This window comes from Eurytemora carolleeae, unplaced genomic scaffold, assembly GCF_000591075.1.
Source record: "Eurytemora carolleeae unplaced genomic scaffold, Eaff_2.0 scaffold48, whole genome shotgun sequence".
NCBI classification, from domain to species: Eukaryota; Metazoa; Arthropoda; class Copepoda; order Calanoida; family Temoridae; genus Eurytemora; species Eurytemora carolleeae.
Genome location: NW_019396177.1, coordinates 1 through 24,307, shown reverse-complemented (window position 1 = coordinate 24,307; position 24,307 = coordinate 1). Strand labels below are relative to the sequence as shown.

Sequence of the window (24,307 nt, the reverse complement as noted above, 5' to 3'; positions counted from 1 at the left end):
TCNTGACACTTACACACGTAGTATTAAATACTTTATCATTTCATATATGGGAATAAACTCTCTTATTTTTACTAGATCACATTTTATGAATTTACTCTTAATTATTAATAATTGTTCATCAAGTTTTTCAGTTAAATTCACCGTCCTTTCACTTTGGAAAATTATATCATGTAATACAGTGAGACCTAGGAAACTGTATAATTGTAAAACTAATATTAGATTAGATTTGTGATTTTTCAATGAATTTTGCAGTGTAAAACTGCTACTGGTAAAAAAACATAAAATACATAAATTATTACTCAAATTTCTTCTTCCAGTTTTATGGGTCTTACTTTATATTATATCACGAGTATCCTACTCCATTTTAACTTCTTGTAGGGAAGAAATTTAAACACATAATAATATTTGATCCTATGAATTGTATTTTTTGTCAAGTAGTTTAATGTACATGTAATGTGGTTATCATGCGTGAGCCTGTTCTAAGTGTCGTATTCTTGCGAAATAAATAATAGATTTGCATTTCTTTTATACTAAGCTATTCTAATTTCGTAGAATTTTACAGACTTAACTGCACCCTGAAGGTATATCAGTTCCCGTAAATATGGGCGGTGGTCAGCGCGCACTATTGATTCAAATACTTATTATTTTTTGCATAGCGCAAATTTTATTTTATGGTTTTATTCGCTGAATTAGTAGAAAGAAATGATTTTTAGAAGAAATTTTATCAAGGTTTTGGTATAAAGTTTGAAAAAGTACGAAAAAAACTTGACTTTCATTTTTTTTTTCTAGATCTTTCTAAATCATTCAATCTTAAAGAATTCAGAGGATCCAAACTCATTTCTTTTCAGTCCGGATCCAGAACTCATATCGAAATCAGATGAATCCTCAGCGCTGATGCAGTCGGCAGCCTTCAGTCTTGATTGTTTATCTACGAGTTTTTAATTGCTAATTTCTTAGTCGTGCTACCATAGATACAACCATAGTCACACTATGGTTAGAGTCTACCAGAGCAGTGTAGATAGAAAGAAACGAGCTATGGTAGTACGATTAAGAAATTGGCCATTTGCAACAGTTTTTCCTGGAAAATGATGTTTTAAAGAATCGCGGAGACGTGATTTTACGCGACCCAACATTTCTAGAGATGCATGTCTGATTCACAGCGTCACCCTCAAAAACTTTATTTGATCAGGAATGAATATACATAATTTCTCAAAAATTAAATCCATTCCATGAAATAAAAAAGGTTGTTATCTTCCACGTTAACAATCAAAAAGAAGTTAAAAGGGTATCATTGTCAATTGGATTTGTCCCTCTTAAAGGGTCACTTAAAATTAAGTCTACAATCCCCTTAAAAACAGCTCGCTTAACCCTATTCCTGCTTGGGGGAGGGGGGTCAATTTGAACCCCCCCTGTTGTAATGGTCTGCTGTTGAAATTTTTTAACTTTTTCTAAATACCCAAAGCCCTTCCTTTAGGTCTAAAACTTGGCTTGTATAATAACTGACTGAGTTCTCAGGCACACTGCCTGAATGACTACTTTTTCCTGTAACAAACTAAATCTTTGTTTTGACCCACTTTCAGTTGTCAGATTTGATAATTTTTAGCCAAAAATTGCAACAGATTTTCAAAGAAGTTTTCGCAAATTATTTGCAACCAACCCGTAAAAAGAAATTTGCACATTTTTAGTCTTTCTTGACCACATGGGTTATTTAAAATTTTTGCATATTAGAAATTTGCACATTTTCACTATATAACTGGATTTTGCAAAAAAAAGATTGCAAATTTGCTAATTTTTTGCAGATTCTAATTGTAAAGCATAAGAGCTTTCCAATGATTTATCATTTGTCATATTTGGACATCGAACATGGGATTTATAGCGAGGGGTCAATTTGACCCCCCCCCCCAGTGAATCCTGGTTTTGAAGTACCTCAGCAGGGATAGGGTTAAGATTTGATTTATTAATAATGAAAATATTCCTAGCTTCTGATTTCTTCCCTGGATGGATTTTAGGAATTAAATAAAACAAATTGCCAAACCAAAAAATTCTCTTAGTTTTTTTACAGCCCATTTTTGGGACCTTAAAATCCAAAACATTTATTTAATAAAAGTTTATGTCAACAAATTTATGATCGAGATTCACAAAATGTGATCCCTGTACCAAAATTGTTAAAAAAACAATCTTTTAAAAATCACAAATCAAAAATAAATCAAAAATAGATCGTTATTTGTATAAACTTAAAAGTGCTCCAATGATTTATTTATAATATGCGAGTTAAAAATGTTTGACATAATGTTAGCAGAGCTGAATACCCAGAAACTCAAGAACGTCACACAAGCAGTGTCCACAATCTGTTGCTGCAAGGATATCTTCAATACAAGTCATGATGTCGAAAGCATCAAAACAGTCACCCCAGGCAGCTAAATAATTTCATTTTTATTGTTTTATTTCTTCCATATTTGATTTTATTACTTACAGGGTGTCCCAAAAAACATGGGAATTTAGTGACAAATTGTATATCGTCTTTGCTATGAATTAGCATTGTAATACCTAATTTCAAAAGCCATAATATTATTATGTCTGCTAGAGTTTATTTTATGAAAAGGGTAAAAGACTGTAAAGATGTGTCTATAATGTCTCTGCAAGATGAATAGTGAAGACGGACAAGTTTACTTTGTTTGTATACTGCAATTTTCTTGTTTTACTAAGTACAACTGTATGCAGTCAAAACATTAACAAACAAAATGTGAACATAGCAGACAAAACTCTTATACAGATTACAGCTTTCTCAGTTGGTATCACTAAACTAAATCAAAGAATTATTTAAAAAAACGATATCGAATTCGTCACTGAATTCCCATGTTTTTTGGGACACCCTGTATCTTATCTTCTCAAGTAGTAGTTCTTGGACTTATTTTCTAGATTCAAAACAGATATTGACAATCATCAAATCATCAAGAACTGGACTTTTTGTTTTTCCTTTCTAGGCTTGGATTGAGAAAATAAAAAACTCTTAAACAAAAGAACCATGCAGATTTGGCCCGGCAGGCTCTTTAGTGCTATTTTGGAATAACGTTCCCTGAAATGGAAGAACTCACTTTCAATCTCTCCAACACAGGCAATGAGTTCCAAATTTGAGCACATGGGTACAGGCTTCAGGTGAGTCAGCTTTCTAGACAATAGGCTGGTGTAAACATAGTGAAATTTTGAAAAATAACCTTTAATGGAAAAAAAACACAGAAAATCTAAAAAAAATCTATTTTAGCAAGCAATTCTGCTTTGAATGTTGCCATCAGTATACACTTTACAGTAAAGACAATTAAAAAATGTTATAAATATCTAATTTATACTCCAAACAATAACATTTATAGTCAAATTAAAAGGCTACTTGTGTTAGAAATCTCTAATTTCTATACCCAACAAGTCAAATAATGTTTAAAACGTTAGATAATGTTGATTCCGGGTTGTACAATGTACATTAATGTTAATCAACGTCAGACTTTTACATGACAGCAACGTTACTTGGTTTGTAGGGTAAATATAAAGATCTTGATATTTACTTGTATTTTGTAGCCTCTGTAAACACCACACATGCTAGAAGCAACACAACAACAAATTTAGCCAGCATTTTGATTTTTTTAGTTTGCAAGTGTATCCTAAAACACAATTGATAATGAAACTTTGTTCGCAAATTCTTAAATACCTTTTCTTATCTTGCTTGTTAGTACTTTTAATTAGTGCGTCAATATTAATATCATGTCATATTGTTTGTGCATCACTAATCACATGAATTAAACTGCAAACAATGTAAAAACAATTTTTCCTGCAAAATTCAATGTTTCATTTTTTGAAATTTTTTAAGATAATATTTATTTTTTAAATGTAATATACTAGGCTTTTAGGGCGCTTTGTGCCCATCTTTTATTTCATTTGTTAACATTCTCCTCATTAATTAATTACACAGGGGCTCTCCTTGTTAATAAATAACATGGGGGTTCTCCTTGTTAATAAATAACATGGGGGTTCTCCTGGTTAATAAATAACATGGGGGGTTTCCTTCCTTGTTATTAAATAACATGGGGCAAGAAAATTATAAACCAAAGAGTTGGAGCCTTGAAAAATGCAGATACAGATAAAGGAAAGTTAAAGATGCACAGTACACACTTGAAAGAAACTAATCAATGTGAATCTTTTATGAAAATTGCGGGTCACTTGATCGAGATTTCATCTACATGAAGACATATTATTTTATGTTAAAAGTTATAGGATATAAAAATATCATTACGAATGTAACAAATCCGCTTCAAATCTTACAAAGATGGCAAAATATAACTGACTATTCTAATAATTTTGTTATTTAAAATGTAATTCATGACAGGGGGAATTTGTGAATAGCAAAAACAGTTTTTGATGTTTTACTTTTTAAGATTTGGAGCAGATTTGACCTAACAAGTTTTCGCGGATTTTTTGTCAATAAATTTTGGAACAGAAGATTAAGAATATTTTCAGTTATTTTCCGAATAAAAAATATTTTTTACAAAAAGAAATATCTTACGGATTTTATTCTATGAATCAAAATGTTTTCTACATTTTGATAATTACTTTTTAATTTGTAGGCCTAAAACATGAACACTACAACAACAAAAATTAGTGTTCTGTAAAACAACATTATTTGAAACTTAAAAATAAAATTAAACTTTAATTTGGGAATAATTTAGATTTTGTTTTTGCGATGTATTAATTAACAAAATGTAAAATTATATTTTCAAACAGATTATATGACGAGTTAAAACATACAGTCAAAGAATGCATAATAACAGTTCTAAGAAATTCAAAACTTAAGTTAAACTTTTTAAAGATCTGTAAATCCTGAGTTTAAGCTCAAATTCGACGTTCAAAACTCCTACTTTGGGGGTAGATACGTTTTCAGAATCGGCTTTTTTTTAATCATCAAGTAACGACGACAAAATGTAAAAAAATTATACAATAAACTACAGAAGTCATGTACAGGAACATGTTGAGAAAATAGAAATTAATCTTATCATCGAAAATAAGTAATCTTGTTCAATTATTAGTTTATAATTTCTCATTATTCACAAAGATTTTCACAGATTTTCTAGAATTATTATTGAAAAGACGACATTTGAAGAATTTGAAGAAATTCAATATAATAATGAAAACGAAATAATCGATTTTAGCATTATTCATTAACAAGTTTCTTTTGAGAAATATGTTCCTGACCATCTAATTAGATTACTGTATAATTTTTACTTTATTTTTCGTTGTCGTTATTTAATAATTAAAAAAAAAACTAATTCTGAAAACGTATCCACCCCCAAAGTAAGAGTTTTGAACGTCGAATTTGCGCTCAAACTCAGGATTTACAGATCTTTAAAAAGTTGAATAGGTCTTAAATGAATCTGGAAGAAGTTTTCCACAACACTGCATACTCAGTTCAACAACCTTGCATAGCCGGTCACTCCCTTCAAAATTATTACTTTAAACTTGTGGTTTCTCTTAAAAGTGATTTGCGGGTTTTATAGAGACAAAGAAAAAAGGGAAGGAATATAAGCATGAAAGAATGTGTTTGAAAGGAAAAGAATAAACGTTGGAAAGTAAAACAGAATAAAGAATAATAAATAAAATGATAAACAATGTTATGGAAAGGATAAAACTGATAACTTTTAAATGGTAGGATTGAGATAAACTCATTCTCTCTCTCCACAGAGATCAACTGATCTTAAATTGGTTTAATCCCAATATTTTGAGGTTCATGAAACCTATACAAACTACATTTGGATGAGTTTGACTTTTTCTTCCATTTAAAATTAAAAATTTAAATTATATCAGTAAAAGCTGGAACACTTTTAATATATTTTACAGAAAAGTTAGATAGTAACTATGTAAATCAAATAAACAACAAAGAGATACATTGACGAATTTGAAAATTTATGATTGATTTAAAACTAAGAAATTGTAAATATAGATCACTAATTTGATTGAATGATGAATTATATGATTAGACTGATTAAACACAATAATAATTGATTGATTTGATTTTATATGTGACTGATTGATTTAATATGTGACGGATTGATCAATAAATCATATAATAAATTGATTAACTACATTACTGGTTACGAAATCATACTATAAATTGATTAAATATGTGATTGATTGATTAAAAGCATCCCAGCACAGAGATCTCCTTGAACCCATTGTTGATTGTTCCGTAAACCTGGCAGAAAAGTCAGATCAGCCTCTTTAATATCATTTTATTTGTATTTTATTTAAGGTACTGTTCGAGGAAATTTCAAATTCAAATTTTAACTCTGAGAGAAAAAAAGAACAAAAACCACCTTTTTTTTTTATTCCTCCATATTTTCTCCTAGGATAAGAATATTGCAAAGTTATTAAAACCAAACTTTAACAGTTTCCAAATATTTGAAGTTTTCTTAAAGTTGTTTTAAAAATCCAAAATGATTAACAAACCTGGACATGATACCCTTTAAACCTTTATCTAATCCAAGGATTTAATGCCAGGAAAGTTATTTCAGAAGTGTACGCATGTTTTGTACTGCAGTGTACTGTCACTATGCATTAACGTAAACACAAGACGGATGTCGAAGCCTGAAATGGGATCCATCTTTCACATAAATAATCACTGAAATATTCTGGTCATAGGAAACTATTATGTAAATTATCAAAATTATTAAAATGCAATGCTTTTAACCTCCTCCGGATACTAAACGAACACTGATGTATCTATTCTTGTAAACAAATTCCGCCCAGTGAGAACTACTTTCAATATGTACGCAGAGTATACGCAACTGCAATTAACTTTCCTTGCATTACATTCTTGATAATCTTGGGGGATATTCTGTTTTTTTTTAAAAAGTTTTTACAGTACTTACAAACAAAATGTAATAACATCTATCTGTCTTTATATACTTGGCTAGGAATACAAGTTTCAAGTTGAAAAGGTTGACTTATAAAGGGAAAACTTGGTTTCCTGACAAAGCCGGGTTCCCAAGTTGGTCTTGCATGTAATCATATGATAAAGATTCTACACTCCTACCTCAGTAATGGTGATTTTTAGGGATGAAGAGGGAACTCCTCTCGAAAGTCTGAAAAGTAAATTTATAAAACTTGGAAACATTGCACATATTAATGTTTGTATAAATTTATACTAAAACTATGCAGTACCTTATAACATTCCAGTGTCGGCTCCCTCTAGCTGGAAGAATGGCACTCTGCACAATATTTCCATCATACAGAATATCAACTTGTTTTAAATAATATAATATTTACAATATTGGACAATATTTCCATCATACAGAATATCAACTTGTCTTAAATAATATAATATTTATAATATTGGACAATATTTCCAGTAAACAGAATATCAACTTGTCTTAAATAATATAATATTTACAATTTTCACAATATTTCCATTAAACAGAATATCAACTTGTCTTAAATAATAGATTATTTACAATATTGCACAATATTTCCATCAAACAGAATATCAACTTGTATATACTTTGCTTGTGTGTTTGTTTCTTTATTTGTATCTCATAAACGTCAAAATGGCTGACCCGATCGGGCCCAAATTTTGTGTGGGACATCGAATGACCACAGGGAAGATCTTGTCTGCTCAGAATTTCAAAAAGTTGTATTCAAAAGCTTTTGATTTTAGTGAAATAAAAAAAATGCGTGAAAAAACATAAAAAATCCACGAATATTTTGTTAATATTTATTTTTTATACTGTACAAAAATTACCGATTTGCTTCGGCTTCCGCAAACCTTTGAAGCAGCTTTATCTCCTAAAAAAAATTTAGATTGCTTTTTACAAAATATAGAAAAACATTTTTATAAATATTCATTAATCCAATAAATCTTAATATTTTAAATTCGATCACCTTAATAATAATTTCTTGTGAAAAAGTTGCTTGAATCCAGGCCCCGACACCCTCACCCTAAAAATTCTTATTTAAAAAATGTTATTAGTAGATTTGGATCTATGCTACCCTAATCTCATGTAAAGGATAAATTCAAAATTATCTATTTTCTGTGAATACTCATTCGTACGGTGGTTTAGCAAGCCTATAGGTTTTAACAACATTTAGATTCTTTTAAAAAGATTCAATTTTGCATATAGGCCGGTTAGATTTGCATATAGGCCGGTTAGATTTGCTTATGGGCCAGTTAGATTTGCATATAGGCTGGTTATTTTTGCATATAGGCCAGTTAGATTTGGCATATAGGCCGGTTAGATTTATAGGCTGGTTATATTTGCATATAGGCTGGTTATATTTGCATATAAGCCAGTTATATTTGCATATAGGCCGGTTAGATTTGCAAATAGGCCAGTTAGATTTTGCATATAAGCCAGTTAGATTTGCATATAGGACGGTTAGATTTGCATACAGGCTGGTTAGATTTGCATATAGGCCGGTTAGATTTGCATTAGGCCAGTTAGATTTGCATATAGGCCGGTTAGATTTGCATATAGGCCCGATAAATTTGCATATAGGCCGGTTAGATTTGCATATAGGCCGGTTAGATTTGCATATAGGCCGGTTAGATTTGCATATAGGCCCGATAAATTTGCATATAGGCCAGTAAGATTTGCATATAGGCTGGTTAAATTTGGCATATAGGCCAGTTAGATTTGCATATAGGCCGGTTAGATTTGCATATAGGCCAGTTAGATTTATAGGCTGGTTATATTTCCATATAAGGCGGTTAGATTTGCATATAAGCCAGTTAGATTTGCAAATAGGCCAGTTAGATTTTGCATATAAGCCAGTTAGATTCGCAGATAGGCCGGTTAGATTTGCATATAGGCCGGTTAGATTTGCACATAGGCTGGTTAGATTTGCATATAGGCCAGTTAGATTTGCATATAGGCTGGTTAAATTTGCATATAGGCCAGTTAGATTTGCATATATGCCAGTTAGATTTGCATATAGTCAAGTTAGATTTGCATATAGGCCTATAAGATTTGGCATTTAGGCCGGTTAGATTTGCATATAGGCCAGTTAGATTTTGCATATAAGTCGGTTAGATTTGGCATATAGGCCAGTTAGATTTGGCATATAGGCTGGTTAGATTTGCATATAGGCCGGTTAGATTTGCATAAAGGCCAGTTAGATTTGCATATTGGCCAGTTAGATTTGCATATAGGCCAGTTAGATTTTGCATATAGGCCGGTTAGATTTGCATATAGGCTTGTTAGATTTGCATATAGGCCGGTTAGATTTGCATATAGACCGGTTAGATTTTGCATATAGGCCAGTTAGATTTGCATATAGGCCAGTTAGATTTATAGGCTGGTTAGATTTGCATATAAGCCGGTTAGATTTGCATATAGGCCAGTTAGATTTGCATATAGGCCAGTTAGATTTTGCATATAAGCCAGTTAGATTTGCAGATAGGCTGGTTAGATTTGCATATAGGCCAGTTAGATTTGCAAATAGGCCGGTTAGATTTGCATATAGGCCGGTTAAATTTGCATATAGGCCAGTTAGATTTGCATATAGGCTGGGTAAATTTTGCATATAGGCCAGTTAGATTTGGCATATAGGCCAGTTAGATTTTGCATATAGGCCAGTTAGATTTGGCATATGGCTGGTTAGATTTGCATATAGGCCAGTTAAATTTGGCGTATAGGCCAGTTAGATTTGGCATATGGGCCGGTTAGATTTGGCATATAGGCCAGTTAGATTTGCATATAGGCCGGTTAGATTTGCATATAGGCCGGTTAGATTTGGCATATAGGCCGGTAAGATTTGCATATTGGCCAGTTAGATTTGCATATAGGCTGGTTAAATTTGGCATATAGGCCAGTTAGATTTGGCATATAGGCCGGTTAGATTTGCATATAGGCCGGTTAGATTTGCATATAGGCCGGTTAGATTTGGCATATAGGCCGGTTAGATTTGGCATATAGGCCAGTTAGATTTGCATATAGGCCAGTTAGATTTGGCATATAGGCTGGTTAGATTTGGCATATAGGCCAGTTAGATTTGACATATAGGCCAGTTAGATTTGGCATATAGGCCAGTTAGATTTGGCATATAGGCTGGTTAGATTTGCATATAGGCAGGTTAGATTTGCATATAGGCTGGTTATATTTGCATATAAGCCAGTTAGATTTGCATATAGGCCGGTTAGATTTGCATATAGGCCGGTTAGATTTGGATATAGGCCGGTTAGATTTGGATATAGGGCGGTTAGATTTGGATATAGGCCAGTTAGATTTGGCATATGGCTGGTTAGATTTGGCATATAGGCCAGTTAGATTTGCATATAGGCCGGTTAGATTTGCATATAGGCCGGTTAGATTTGCATATAGAACAGTTAGATTTGGCATATAGGCCGGTTAGATTTTGCATATAAGCCAGTTAGATTCGCATAAAGGCCAGTTAGATTTGCATTTAGGCCAGTTAGATTTGCATATAGGCCGTTTAGATTTGCATATAGGCCGGTAAGATTTGCATATAGGCCAGTTAGATTTGGATATAGGCCGGTTAGATTTTGCATATAAGCCAGTTAGATTCGCATATAGGCCAGTTAGATTTGCATATAGGCTGGTTAGATTTGCATATAGGCCGGTTAGATTTGCATATAGGCCAGTTAGATTTGGATATAGGACGGTTAGATTTTGCATATAAGCCAGTTAGATTCGCATATAGGCCAGTTAGATTTGCATATAGGCCAGTTAGATTTGGCATATAGGCTGGTTAGATTTGCATATAGGCCGGTTAGATTTGCATATAGGCCGGTTAGATTTGCATATAGGCTGGTTAGATTTGCATATAGGCCGGTAAGATTTGCATATAGGCCAGTTAGATTTGCATATAAGCTGGTTAGATTTGCATATAGGCTGGTTAGATTTGGCATTTATGCCGGTTAGATTTATATATAGGCCGGTTAGATTTGGATATAGGCTGGTTAGATTTATAGGCTGGTTAGATTTGGCACTGATAAATCATAATTTTCCAAATGTTGAAATTTTTCCAAAAAAACAAGAAAATTCCGCGAATTTTATTATTAGTGATTAACTGGAACAACAAAAACCTAAGCTTATTTCCAAAAAATAAAAAGGGGCAGTGTGAAATGTATATTGCTGCTACTTTAATATTTATAGTACAAACCCCTGTAAAATTATCCTAACTGCCCCTGTAAGGGATCGAAGACGCTCTTTATGTCGTCTCTACACTGTCATGTTTCGTGGGACACTCTGTACCTTTGATGCCCAAGTAGACCCAACCCGATTTGTTTGTAGAACTCCGTCAAAGGCCTTTGCACAGGTATGCTTTCTGAATATAGGAGGACTTAAATTCTAATTTGATCAGTGATTTTTTGACAGTTAATTTCAAAAAAAAAAATTTTAAATATTGAAACAAGAAAGTTTAAATTTTTGTAAAATATTTAAGTTAGTATAATATTAAATCTATATATACCTACTATATGTAGAGGAGGCTGAACAACTGATCATATTTGATGTAACTGCCTGAATACATTTTCATGATTGTACTTTCAAACTAAAATTTTAGTATTTAAACGAATTATTGACATAATTTAAAGAAGGGTTTCCAAAATTCAGATCATTCGCAAAATTTCGATAAGCCATTTGACAATAGATACGAAAACGAAAATGAAAATTACGATAATTTTTGCAAAAATTTTCAATAAACCATTTTTGAAATTTTCAAAAAAAATCTAATTTTCAATGGAAACCTAAATGTTTAAGTGATCCTTTATAGCTAAAGAGTATGGGCCTCACATGATACGCTTTCGCCCTTTTACTGAAGAAAAATGACTCAGATATTCTTGTTTAATAATTTTCGATGTCGGGTCCCTCTAAAAGGGATTGAATACAGGACATGTATTGCAGAGATAAACCGTGTAATTTAAGTTTTTCAAAAGAACTCAATTGAAATTTAGTCAACAGTCTATTTCAACATCATCATTATCATTTTTCATGTTAAAAATGATGATAAACCAGTTTCTCAAAAAAGTACAATCTAAAAATTCCTTTGGATGAGTGCATGTGTCCTCTGGCAGGGTGCTATCTATGCTATCTATAAAATAATATCTAAAATTATTTTTCACATATTTCAGTAATGTGAGAGAATTTATATTATCCGAGAAGCTTGAGATTAAAACTATCTTAAAAATAAAAAATATTGAAATTTTTTTTTTTAAATTGAAAAGTGATTTTTCAAAAGAATTTGTCTAACATCTTGATATATAATAACCCTATCCCTGTTGATTTTGGATTTTTTAGTTTTAAAACCTGAAGAAGGAGTTGTTGTATTCTCACGAACTGTTACATCGTCAATTAGGTTATCTCCAGCTGATGTTGAGTTCTCTTCATCATTATCATCATTATCATCATTATCATCATTATCATCATTATCATCATTATCATCATTATCATCATTATCATCATTATCATCATTATCATCATTATCATCATTATCATCATTATCATCATTATCATCATTATCATCATTATCATCATTATCATCATTATCATCATTAATATGACCTGTTTCTATTTGATTTCTATAAATATCCATGACATTACGAAGCAGACTCATTGTTTTGTTTGCAAAGTCCGCATGGCCAGACTAAGATGATAAAAAGAGTGTCAATAACATTTCAGGAGTTTTATTTCAGTTTGTCTTGGAGAGTTTGTATTTCAGAAGTTTGTAATTCAGGAGTTGGCCAATCAGGAGTTTGTTTTTAGGATTGTGTATTTCAGGAGTTTGTATTTCAGGGGTTAATATTTTAGGAGTTAATATTTCAGGAGTTTGTATTTCAGGAAATTGTATTTCAGGAGTTTGTCTTCTAGAAGATTGTCTTTCATGAGTTTGTATTTCATGAGTTTATTTTTTAGGAGATTGTACTTCAGTAGTTTGTACTTAAGGAGTTTGTCTTTCCTGAGTTTGTTCTTCAGGATTTTGTCTCTGAGGAATTTATCTCAGGAGTTTGTTATTCAGGAGTTTATCTCTTACGCGTTTTTATTTCAGGAGTTTGTAATTCAGGAGTTAGTATTTCAGTAGTTTGTCTTTTAGAAGATTGTCTTTCAGGAGTTTGTCTTTCAGTAATCAGGAGTCTGTCTTTCAGGAGTTTGCCTTTCAGGAGTTTATATTACAGGAGTTTTTATTTCAGGAGTTTGTATTCAGGAGTTTGTCTTACGGAGTTTGTCTTAAGGAGTTTGTCTTTCAGGAGTTTTTCTTCAAGAGTTTTATAAATGAATTATTACCTTACTACTTTGAATTTCTGCAACAGTCATATTGAGAGCCATCTCTAACAGGTTCATTCGTTTGTTTGTGTCAATATTCGTCATTTCCTAGATAGTTGGATATTAGATATAATTATCATCAAGATATGAATTTGATTTTAATCTCCTTATAGATTATATATGTAGGTTTAATCACCTCGTTTTTATGAATTTGATTTTAATCTCCTTATAGATTATATATGTAGGTTTAATCACCTCGTTTTTATGAATTTAATGTTTGATAAATATGCAAGTATACATATCTAAATCAATAAAGAAATCGAGTCTTTACCACAAACTTTGATTTTATAATTCCTACATCTTTGCAAAACTCTGCATGAAGACTTTTCATATTTATTTTGACAGCAAAACCTAATCTTTAAGTTTTAAGCCAAGAATTAAGTTTTGAAAACATTAAAGATTCCTCATTTCTCTTTGTAAAATTTTTAACCCTGTGTTCAGAGAGAAGCGTGTATTATTAAATAATTTAAGCATAATGTCTTCAGGAAATTGAAGGTACCGTACAGGGTGTCCCAGAATTTCAATCGGACCACGTACATTTAGAAATGCCAGGAGGGCAAGTTTTTTCAACAATAGCTAATCTGTTTTTTAAGCCGATAAACGTCAAAACTGTCAAAATTGTTGTGGCAACTAACATAACCACAGTGGCTGGTTGAAATAGAAATTTGTTTCTAGGCTAAATTTTTAATTTTAAATTTGCGATTTTCAAAAATCCACCAATTTAAACAAAAAAATCTTTTAGAAAATTTATATTTATTAAAGAACAATACAAAATGATGGGACACCTTCTGTTCCCCGGGAATTCCAAGATATCCTGTTAAAACCATAATATTAATATCTTTCTATCTATCTATCCTGTTGAAAGCGTGATTTTGATATGGATGATTTATAAACATTAATATACACTGTACTGCGCCACATTGCATTTTGCAATAATAGAGGGTTCCCATTCATCTATCTATCTATCTATCTATCTATCTATCTATCTATCTATCTATCTATCTATCTATCTATCTATCTATCTAACCATCTATCCATCTCTCTATCTATCTATCTACTTATCTATCTATCTATCTATTTATCAATATATCTATTTATCTATCTATCTATTTATCTATCTATCTATTTATCTATCTATCTATCTATTTATCTATTTCATTTTATTTTACCTATATGTAATAAAAACATTAAACCTTTAGTTTATAAAGATTTTCTTTACAGCTTTATGATGTGACATCAACATCAAAATTCTGCGCCTGCAGTTATGAGCTAACTTTATTGGGTCTTTATTAGAAAGATATTGAAAGATATACCTGTCTGAAACCTGATTCTTCAATCTCTTCCTGAATATTTTCCACCATATGCCTTAATATATTTATATAAATAGATAAATAGATAAATAGATAAATATGTATGTTGATGAATCCACCTAAGGAAAGTACTTGATCCAAAAACACTGAAAAGGTCGAAATCTATTTAAGTCTTCTGAAAAAAAACTAGTTTTAAACAATGAATTTTTTCAAGATATTGTACTACAACCGCCCTTAAATTACACTTCAGTACACTTCAGTACACAACAAAAATCTGTTTAACTAGGGGTAATATCGTTTTAGAGTTTCTAACTAATGAAAAATCAACATATTTGTAAAAATTTCAGTTGCCTGCATAATTTTCTATGACTTTTTTCCAGAAACTTTTTTGGATAAAACTATACCGTGACAAATATTTTGCAGAACACATATTCACAATTTTTTTTTCGCAGGACTTTACAAGTGCCAGAAATAAGGACTGGTTTTGCAACTATCTTCTGATTGTGGCTTTATTGAATATATACGTATTATGTTATTTAAAAAATCGATAGTTTTTCAAAAATCTAATTTATTTTCGACAATATATTTATTTTTATCAAATTTCACGGGCAACGCCGGGTATAGCAAGTATAGATATAAAGAACTAATATATACCTGAGAATATCCAACTCTTGACTCAGATTTTCATGATTATCATTCATCGATATACTAACAAACATATCATAGATAATAACTCTCATAATAATGATATTTTGAAAAAAAAATGCTTGATTTTCAATTTACTAACATTAATCTGGGGCAAAGTTGCACGAACAACAACAACCATTACAAAACAAAAATAAAAGAACATTAAAAGAGAAAACAACAGCTTTTAGGATCAAGATTTCAAAAAATCATTTTCTTTATAAAAATTGATTTTTTCGTTTTCTCTATAAATTACCTAGCTCCCGAAACCAGGGATTTTGTTCAGAATTAACTTTTTTCAAGTAGGAAAACAACAACGTTTTTCATAAAACGGATTGAACGTGAATTTATCCAATTGTTAAAGGGAGTCTTCTGTTGGAATTAAATTGATTTGTTTACTATCCGAGCTAGTTGAATGTTGCATCTTTCCGAATTTATATGGATACTACGTTCTTCGGTGTGAGTCGTTTTTTACAATTTTCTCCTTATAGTCGCAACAGATAGAAGTAAGATTAGTAGAGATCAAAAGCGCTTTTTTATCGCATTAAGCCTATACCCCCTTTAATTTTTCGTGAACACTCCCTTTAACATACAGATTTAACGTAAACCTTATTTGTCAACAGATTAAAAAAGTACTAAGACGCCCAGCTCTAATATTAAAAAAGTACTAAGACACCCAGCTCTAATTTTAAAAAGTACTAAGACGCCCAGGTCTAATATTAAAAAAGTACTAAGACACCCAGCTCTAATATTAAAAAAGTACTAAGACGCCCAGCTCTAATATTAAAAAAGTACTAAGGCGCCCAACTCTAATTTTAAAAAAGTACTAAGACGCCCAGCTCTAATATTAAAAAAGTACTAAGACGCCCAGCTCTAATATTAAAAAGTACTAAGGCGCCCAGCTCTAATATTAAAAAAGTACTAAGACGCTATTAAAAACTAACCTGTGATCATTTGTCTGGTTGGAGACAACATCAATCCTCTCATGAATCATCTAAATGTTAATAATTTAGTTTATACAGAGGTAAACAAAAACAATAGAAGTCGTCTTTTTTCATATGAATGTGCCTTACAGGTCTGTTTTAATTCTATAAATCTTAAACCCTTAATCCTGATTGTCAAAAATTTAGCAATGGATATTTTTCTTTTGTTTTGTTTTAGTCCTTAATAAAACCCTCCTTCAGGGGGGTTCTGAAACATGTTCTTTCCCTTGAAACCGAGCATCAGGGATGCCCAGATTTTCTTAGGAGACCCCAATTTTGGAGACCAGATATTTTCGTTTGAAAATTCCAGATTTTCATTGCAGATCCCCAGATTATCATTGGAGACCCCCAGCTTTACATCGAGACTCCCACAATTTCATTGGACATTCCACGAAATTCATTGGAGACCCCAGATTTTCTTTGGAGACATCCAGCCGTTCATTAGAGACCCCTCAGAATTTCTTGGGAGACCCCAACATTTTCATTGGAGGTTCCCAGATTTTCTGTGGACCAAGAGTTTCATTGGTGACTCTCAGAATTTTATTGGAGACCCCAGATTTTAGTGGGAGACCCCAAAATTTTAATTTAAGCCACCAAGATTTTCATTGGAGCAAATTTTATTTTCATTTGAGACCCCCGGATTTTAATTGGGGATCCCAATATTTTTATTGGAGACACCAGATTTTATATGGAGACCCCAAACTATTCGTAGAAGACCCAAGATTTTCGTTGGAGACTTCCAGATTTTATTATAGACCCAAGATTTTCGAAAGAGACCCCAGATTATCATTGGAGACACCAGTTTTATGTTGAGACCACATATTTTCGTTGCAGACCCCCAGACGAAAATCTGGGGTCTTGATGTAAATCTGGGGGTCTCCAATGAAAATCTGGAAGTCTCCAACAAAATCTGTTGTTTCCAGTGAAAAGATTGGGGTCTCCAATAAAAATCTGGAGGTCTCTGATTAAAATCTGTGGGTCTCAAAGAAAATCTGTTGTCTCCGATGAATTTATTTGGAGAATAAAGAAAGAAATAAGAAATCAGGAATCTGCAACGAAAATCTGGGATCTCAATGAAAAGCTGGGGGTCTCCTATGATAATCTGGGGGTCTCCAAAGAAAAGTTGGGATTCTCCAACGAAATGATCGTAATGGCCGACCATTGCCCCTAATGCCCGGTTTCTATAAGGCAGTAACCGACCATTGCCCCTAATGCTCAGTTTCTATAAGGCAGTAACCGACCATTGCCCCTAATGCCCGGTTTCTATAAGGCAGTAACCGACCATTGCCCCTTATGCTCGGTTTCTATAAGGCAGTAACCGACCATTGCCCCTAATGCTCAGTTTCAAGGGCAAGAAAGCGTTATAGTTCCCCAACTGATACTTTAACAAATTATAAAAAAATTACCTTTTCCATATTGGAACTGGATTCAGAATTATTATTTCTATCATTATTAATAAAAAATAATGGATTTTTTTTTTAAAATGCAAAAATGTTCTACAAAAATCAGGTTTTTTTACTTGATTTTTTAAAAAATTACACGGGCAACGCCGGGCACTTTAGCTAGTTATTATTTTTATTATAAAATGTTTTCATTTAATTATCACTCAAATAATCTGAAGAAATAGATAATTAAAGTAAAATAGATAATTATCTCAATAATTAAAAAAATTTAAAAAGTTCTTACAATGTACTTTCTTTCGTTGTCAGCAGCTGTTTTCAGTGCTTTGTCAATATTCCTTCCATTAGCACTAGTTTTTACAGATTGAAAAAGAAATTCCAAATAATTACTAAAAACTTGTTTACATGTTCATGTATATTAACAAGAAATTAAGAAATTAAACAAAATAAAGTTTTTACTTTGACTAAAAAAAGGGGTTTAAAAAAATAAGTAAAAAGTTGGATTTAGAAAAAAAAGCGGGGTTGGCAAAAAATGATTTGGCTATACAAGTGGGTTGGCAAAAAAGAGGGTTAGCAAAAAATATAACACTAAAAAACAGTTTCTTTATGATCTTGTGAATACTGTTTAGTGTTTATTCTTTATTTTTCACTTCTTTTTCAGAAACATAGAATAGAAGTCTAGGAAAATTTTAATTTGTCTTTTTTTTCAATAATAAAATCTTCAATTGAGAACGTCTGCCATGTTTTATAAATGTTTTCTTTTCAACCCTGATATTTGTTTTTAAACTTGTTTTCAAAGATTCCAAAACCGGTCTTAACATCAACTTTAACCTGAATATTTATAATTATGAACTGTGAATTATGAATTATGAATTTGTATATGTACAGTCTGTAAAGAAGAAGAAGAAGAAGAAGAAGAAGAAGAAGAAGAAGAAGAAGAAGAAGAAGAAGAAGAAGAAGAAGAAGAAGAAGACTTCTACCTATTGAATGTACTATTATCCTTCATAACTCGAATATCCGAAACCGCTGTGTTCAATTTTTCCCCAACAGTTTGAATTTCACCCCTAAAATAAATATAAATAAAAAGATTCTTAATTTAAGTTCTTTCAAATAAGTTTTGTTTATTTTTTGGTTATTTTGAACTGTTATATAACTAAAATTGTGCCTCAATAACACGTCTAAAATAAAATTTACCATGAAGTTAGCGTGAATGGATTGTGAATGATAAATTACACAAAAGTTTCATTAACAAAGTTAAAAATAAACTTATTTACTGGTACACATTATTGTAGTAAATGTCCTACTCCAAAGGTGTTTCTCAAACCCATATCAATCCAGGCATAACTCAATGTTCTCAAACCCATGTCAATCCAGGCATAACTCAATGTTCTCAAACCCATATCAATCCAGGCATAACTCAATGTTCTAAAACCCAAATCAATCCAGATATAACTCAATGTTCTCAAACCCGTATCAATCCAGGTATAACTCAATTTTCTCAAACCCGGATCAATCCAGGTATAACTCAATGTTCTCAAACCTGGATCAATCCAGATATAACTCAATGTTCTCAAACCCGGATCAATCCAGGTATAACTCTATGTCACTTTACTTTGAATGTCAAACCAAACACGATCTTATAAACTATCTAATATCTATGTCAAACCAGACACGATCTTATAACAATCAATGACTCAACTCGGACATGATCTCATAAACTATCAATGCCTCAACTAGGACACAATCTTATAAACTATCAAGACCTCAAGTCAGACACAATCTTGTAAACTATCAATGTTACTTTTGGACATACATATCAAAGAATTTATGAAACCATAAATGAAGAGTATAGTCATAAAGAACCTCCAAAATCAATTTCTGGGTTCTATAATAAATATATAGAATGTTCTGAGCCGGAAACTTTTGTGTTTGATATCTTGATATCTGCAGATGCAAAACTCTAAAGCTGATATAAGGCTTGAAGCCTTAAATTGGTGAATCCTTAAAATGAAAGGGGGCATGGGCTGAAACCAAAGCATTTTAGGAGTTGATCGAGACCCATAAAAGTGTTATCTGATGTTCCTGTCTCGAGAAATTGATATAAAACTGTGTCTTTATATGAACCTATTATACCCCCTTTAATTCTTTTCTTTACAGTCCCTTTAAAGCTTTCAATTGATGAATCCTTTAATCCTAAATCTGCCATTGACAGCCTTTCACCCCTGAAATAGATTCTGTCGTTTTCCGACAAAGCCTAGAAATCCTCGGAACAAAAGTTTGCTCTCTGTACATAGTGTTCAGTGTGTGCATGCAATGATTAATAAATTAGATTTACAGACGGGACACCGTGGCAGGTTGTATAGAGTTATAAGATACAAAGTAAAGTGAGTAGTTTGCTCTCTGTACATAGTGTTCAGTGTGCATGCAATGATTAATAAATTAGATTTACAGACGGCACACCGTGATTTATTTAATGTGGCAGGTTGTATAGAGTTATAAGATACAAAGTAAAGTGAGTAGTTAGTACACGTCAAATTAAAGAAAAAGAATTAAGTCTTTGTCTCGAACTCTGATTTTTTAATCTCTATATCTTTGCAACCAAATGTTGTATACCTCAGATATTACAAACTATGAATTCTGCTATGATCAAATAATCTAAGTTTACAATATTACAGGTTTTCGTCATCAGGTTAAATAAATATAGCTATGGAGAAGAACAAAAATGTTTTGAGTTTTTAACTACAACAAAAACTTGCATTTCTAATATCTATGCAAACAATAAAAAAACTATTTGAGCTACGTGGTCACAAAATCGTATCAGTAAGGTCGGAGTAGGGTCAATCAGGGGCAGCCTATAATATTTTCCAAGGAGGGGGAAATAAATGAATTTTTGCGTGCGAAGCGCAATGAATTTCCCCCCACTGAAATTTTCTAAATGGAATTTGGTCGGTTGTATTTATCAAAACCATGATAAGTTAGGGTGTGGAAGGTGAAAAGTGTGTTAGCATGATTTGGATTTTTATTTAAAAAATAAAATTTTGATGGAAAAGTTTTTTTATATATTCTTACATATCAAAATTTAAGGACTAATAGGTGCCTGCTCTCTCTTGTACTTTTAATTTTACAGGGGGGGGGATGTCGCCCTCTCTGATGTCAATCATAACCAAATTATAGATAATAAAGTACAATGAGATTTTGGTGAACTTTTGCATGACATCAATGGTTTTAAATGGGACATCAATTGTCTGTTCATCAGACACGTTTTTAGTGTAGAAGACATTAGATAAAACAACACACACTAAAAAAAAACATAAAACTGCAATAATTTAAATGCAAACTTGTTTAAATGTTTCACCATTTACGAATACTTTGTCTGACACTGAAAATTTAAATGTTACCAGATCTCATCCTAAATGTATTTTTAATCTCCAGTGCATCAAAACCATATTACACAATAATTATCTGTATCATAAAATTTTATAATAAAATGTAAAACCTGAGTTCATTTTGAAAATCAATCGATGAGTTGAGATCCTGAACAACCTAAAAAAACGTGTTTCAATATGTTAGAGTGTAGTGTAGTTATCCGAGCTGACCGGACGTGTCTTTGTGAGCTCCCGGATTAAACTGACCGACAACCCAACACCGGGTTAACTTATTCACATGCTCCATATTATGTGAAAACACAAACACTCAGATAACTTGTTTAGTGCATTTATTTCCAGTAAAAAATATTTCTACTAGACTCAAAATGACTGACACAAAAATAGACATGGGTCTTATAAGCGATTTAGTAAAAAAATTGGAGAAGTTGGAGAATTCGAAAGAAAGCGAAGGGTCTGAATGGAGTAAAGTGCAAGGAAAGGATAGAAAAGCAAAGATGAAAGTTAAGGGAGGGATTGTTGATGCAAAGATAGATCCAACAGATCTAAACTCTGTTCTTTCTCTCATTGTTCAGGCTATCACCGTCTTAGTTGACCAGCAGGATATATTAAGGGAACACAAAGATAGAATTAATGATCTAGAGAAGCAGAGTAGAGCACAAGGTGACCTTCTTGATGAGATTCAACAACGCTCCATGAAGGGAAACCTCATACTCTCAGGGGTTGCAGGAAAAAATAAACCTAGCTTGATAAAACCTCAGGAGCAACTTAAACAGGAGAAAGTTACTACAACCACTTATGCTTGTCAGTTGATCAAAACTAAATACAATGTCGTAGTTCCTGAGAATGACATACAAGCATGTCACTATCTACCTAACAATACCATACTGGTTCGGTTTTGGAACCGAAAGGAAGGGTCACCCTGGGATCACCTCACGACTGAGATCAAGAAGGGAGGGAAGAAAGAGGTTGGTCTGTATGCCAATTTTCAACTTACTAACAAGAGAAACAGCCTAATGTATCATCTCAGGTCTATGAAGAAAGAAGGTAAAATCAGCAAACTATTCTCTAATGAGAATGGTCAGCTAGGTCTGAAAGTGTCTGATACAAGTGAAAAGAAAGTGATAAGTTTTGTGCCTGATCAGAAATACGGAACCCCAAAAACTCTCAATCTTGCTGAAATCCAGGCTCTCATAAATTCTAAAGTTTAAAATCTGTATATAGTAGTACATAATATTGCCAAAAAGAGTATGCANTTAAAATCATCAATTTTGTGATTGTAAACTCTATCTGTATACAGATACATTTATTTTAGCAATAAACGTTATCTTATCTTATCTTATCTTATCCTTATTTTTCATCTCTTACGAGGGATGGAGTGCAGAGCCACCATTAACCCCACTTTTTAGCATCCAAACCCGCAGAATCGACATCGAAAAACCGCAATTGAAGCTAAAACATTTACAGAATCATCATACAGAAGTCAGAATCCGGGGTTCAAATTGCATCTGTGGGATTTAGATACATGTTGATAGGCGGTGACAGGGATGTCATTCTGCAAATTAAGTGGTTCAGATGTTAAAATGTGGGATTAATGGCGGCTCTGTCCCTCCCGTAGATAAATAAATAAACATAGATAGCTTATGTACGCAAAATCACCAAGAATTGTACAGTCTGCAAACTCATACTTCTAGGGGTCAAAGTGTACTTCAAAGATAAGCGGGGTGGTTTGGTGTTTTAATGGATTTCATAATTATTAAACCACTCAGGAGTGAATTTTATTTTGAGAATATCAAATTATTTCACTGAGCAATATATCATATTGACGAGAACTGAAGAAATACATGAGAAGGACTAAACTAACTTAAATTTTTCTCTGCAGAACGCATGTACACCACAAGTACTAAATGACATAAGAACAGCCAATGTTCACAACCGACCTAGTTAATCTATATAATAGGAATATCTTTAAAACATCTTAGTACATTTATAACTTTCAAGATGAAAAATGTCGTCTTGTGCGCAATCTATCTTTATCTATGGGCCCTCCTCTTACCTTATCAAAGTTTGTTGCGCCAGAAACCCTCGTGTCAATTATAAGAACTACAATAAGTACTGCCAACAAACAGATCACACCTTCCACGCACCAGAATTGTTTTAACTTAAATTATTAAGGCAGATAAATGAAAAGGCATCTTTTGCTAACCGGGGCAAGATACATTTTGTTTCTTTGGTTTCAATCTTGTGTTGGTATATAATTCAACAATCTTTAAACTTACAAAGTTGTCATAGTATTGTTTTTCAATATAAAAGAGTTAAACAGAGATATTTATGTTTAATACGTCAAAATGTGATCAATAGTCAAAGTCTGCTGTGCCAAGGATGGAGCTGATGAATTAGTGTGAGGTGTGAGGAGAAAAGAAGGAATGCAATGAATGCAAATACAGCGTAATACTAAGGCAAACCAATTAATGTTTGATCAGTATAAAAAAGAGTAAAGTCTTCTGTGTTTAAGCTTTTAATTAGAAATAAAGTTTTATAATTTGCTATGGGTTGGTGCCTACGACCGATATATTTCTGAAAATATTGTTCATGGCTCATGCCCGTTACAAATTACAGAATCCTTGATGCCTTCTAATTAATAGACTTAATAAAAATGACCAATACAATTTAGATTTTAACTGCAGTCGAGATCCAATCATAAGATATTCAGAGATGGGGACTACTCTACAAAATTCGTACCGGCCCTACTATGTGTTGTAAAATTTGGAACCGAATTCAATTGTATGATTTATACAAGGTGTCCCAATAAACATGGGAATTCAGTGACGAATTCGATATCGTCTTTTCAAATAATTCTTTGATTTAGTATAGTGATACCTACTGAGAAAGCTGTAATCTGTAAGAGTTTCGTCTGCTATGTTTACATTTTGTTTGTTTATGTTTTGACTGCATACGGTTGTACTTAGTAAAACAAGAAAGTTACAGTATACAAACAGAGTAAACTTGTCCTGAAGTATAATCTACCATGATGTGCGATTCTAATTCGTTATCTGTATTAATAATATTATTATCTTAACTATTTGTATGTTGACCCAGCCGGGCTAGCCCGGTCAGTTCATTTTTACCTGTTTATAAATAAAGTAGTTGAATATCATTTGTTGATTAGAACGGACGTATACAGAGCCTTGAGTGTTGGCTAGAGATAGAGAGCCTTAAGATTTGGCT

At 32.3% G+C, this 24,307-nt stretch overlaps 2 protein-coding genes and 1 long non-coding RNA gene across 4 annotated transcripts; 1 reads left to right on the top strand and 2 right to left on the bottom strand.

Moving 5' to 3' along the window:
• Nucleotide 1: 1 nt before the first annotated feature.
• On the top strand, nucleotides 2–528 carry LOC111697270 (uncharacterized). The gene is made up of 2 exons (XR_002764258.1): nucleotides 2–268; nucleotides 379–528. It is a non-coding gene; the product is annotated as an uncharacterized LOC111697270 (long non-coding RNA).
• Nucleotides 529–5,423: 4,895 nt separating this feature from the next.
• Nucleotides 5,424–17,724, bottom strand: LOC111697304 (uncharacterized). Of its 2 annotated transcripts, none has more exons than XM_023467249.1 (15): nucleotides 17,703–17,724; nucleotides 16,258–16,307; nucleotides 15,284–15,337; nucleotides 14,633–14,684; nucleotides 13,281–13,367; nucleotides 12,561–12,642; nucleotides 12,306–12,380; nucleotides 12,044–12,090; nucleotides 11,470–11,519; nucleotides 11,253–11,325; nucleotides 7,921–7,977; nucleotides 7,781–7,824; nucleotides 7,204–7,287; nucleotides 7,076–7,124; nucleotides 5,424–6,235 (listed from the first exon to the last, which is right to left on the bottom strand). In XM_023467249.1, the coding sequence occupies exons 1-15, from the start codon at nucleotides 17,709–17,711 to the stop codon at nucleotides 6,179–6,181; spliced, it is 870 nt and encodes a 289-aa protein (XP_023323017.1). In that variant the 5' UTR covers nucleotides 17,712–17,724; the 3' UTR covers nucleotides 5,424–6,178. The 2 variants fall into 2 exon arrangements, 1 of the variants encoding a protein (XP_023323017.1); XR_002764260.1 differs by having other exon boundaries at nucleotides 6,192–6,235; nucleotides 7,204–7,250.
• Nucleotides 17,725–17,967: 243 nt separating this feature from the next.
• Nucleotides 17,968–23,240, bottom strand: LOC111697271 (uncharacterized; the record flags this gene model as incomplete). Its single annotated transcript, XM_023467200.1, has 5 exons — nucleotides 17,968–18,046; nucleotides 18,465–18,527; nucleotides 18,677–18,760; nucleotides 21,193–21,239; nucleotides 23,136–23,240. Coding segments are annotated over 5 exons (378 nt in total), but the record flags the coding sequence as incomplete, so codon positions are not given.
• Between the last annotated feature and the right edge of the window lie 1,067 nt (nucleotides 23,241–24,307).

What these genes read in the sequence shown, in the direction of transcription:
- LOC111697304 (XM_023467249.1), bottom strand. An exon ending in AACCAGACAAATGATCACAG is followed by an intron (nt 15,338 to 16,257) that starts GTTAGTTTTTAA and finishes TATGTTTGTTAG; the next exon opens with TATATCGATGAATGATAATC. An exon ending in ACACATGCACTCATCCAAAG is followed by an intron (nt 11,520 to 12,043) that starts GAATTTTTAGAT and finishes AAATGTATTCAG; the next exon opens with GCAGTTACATCAAATATGAT.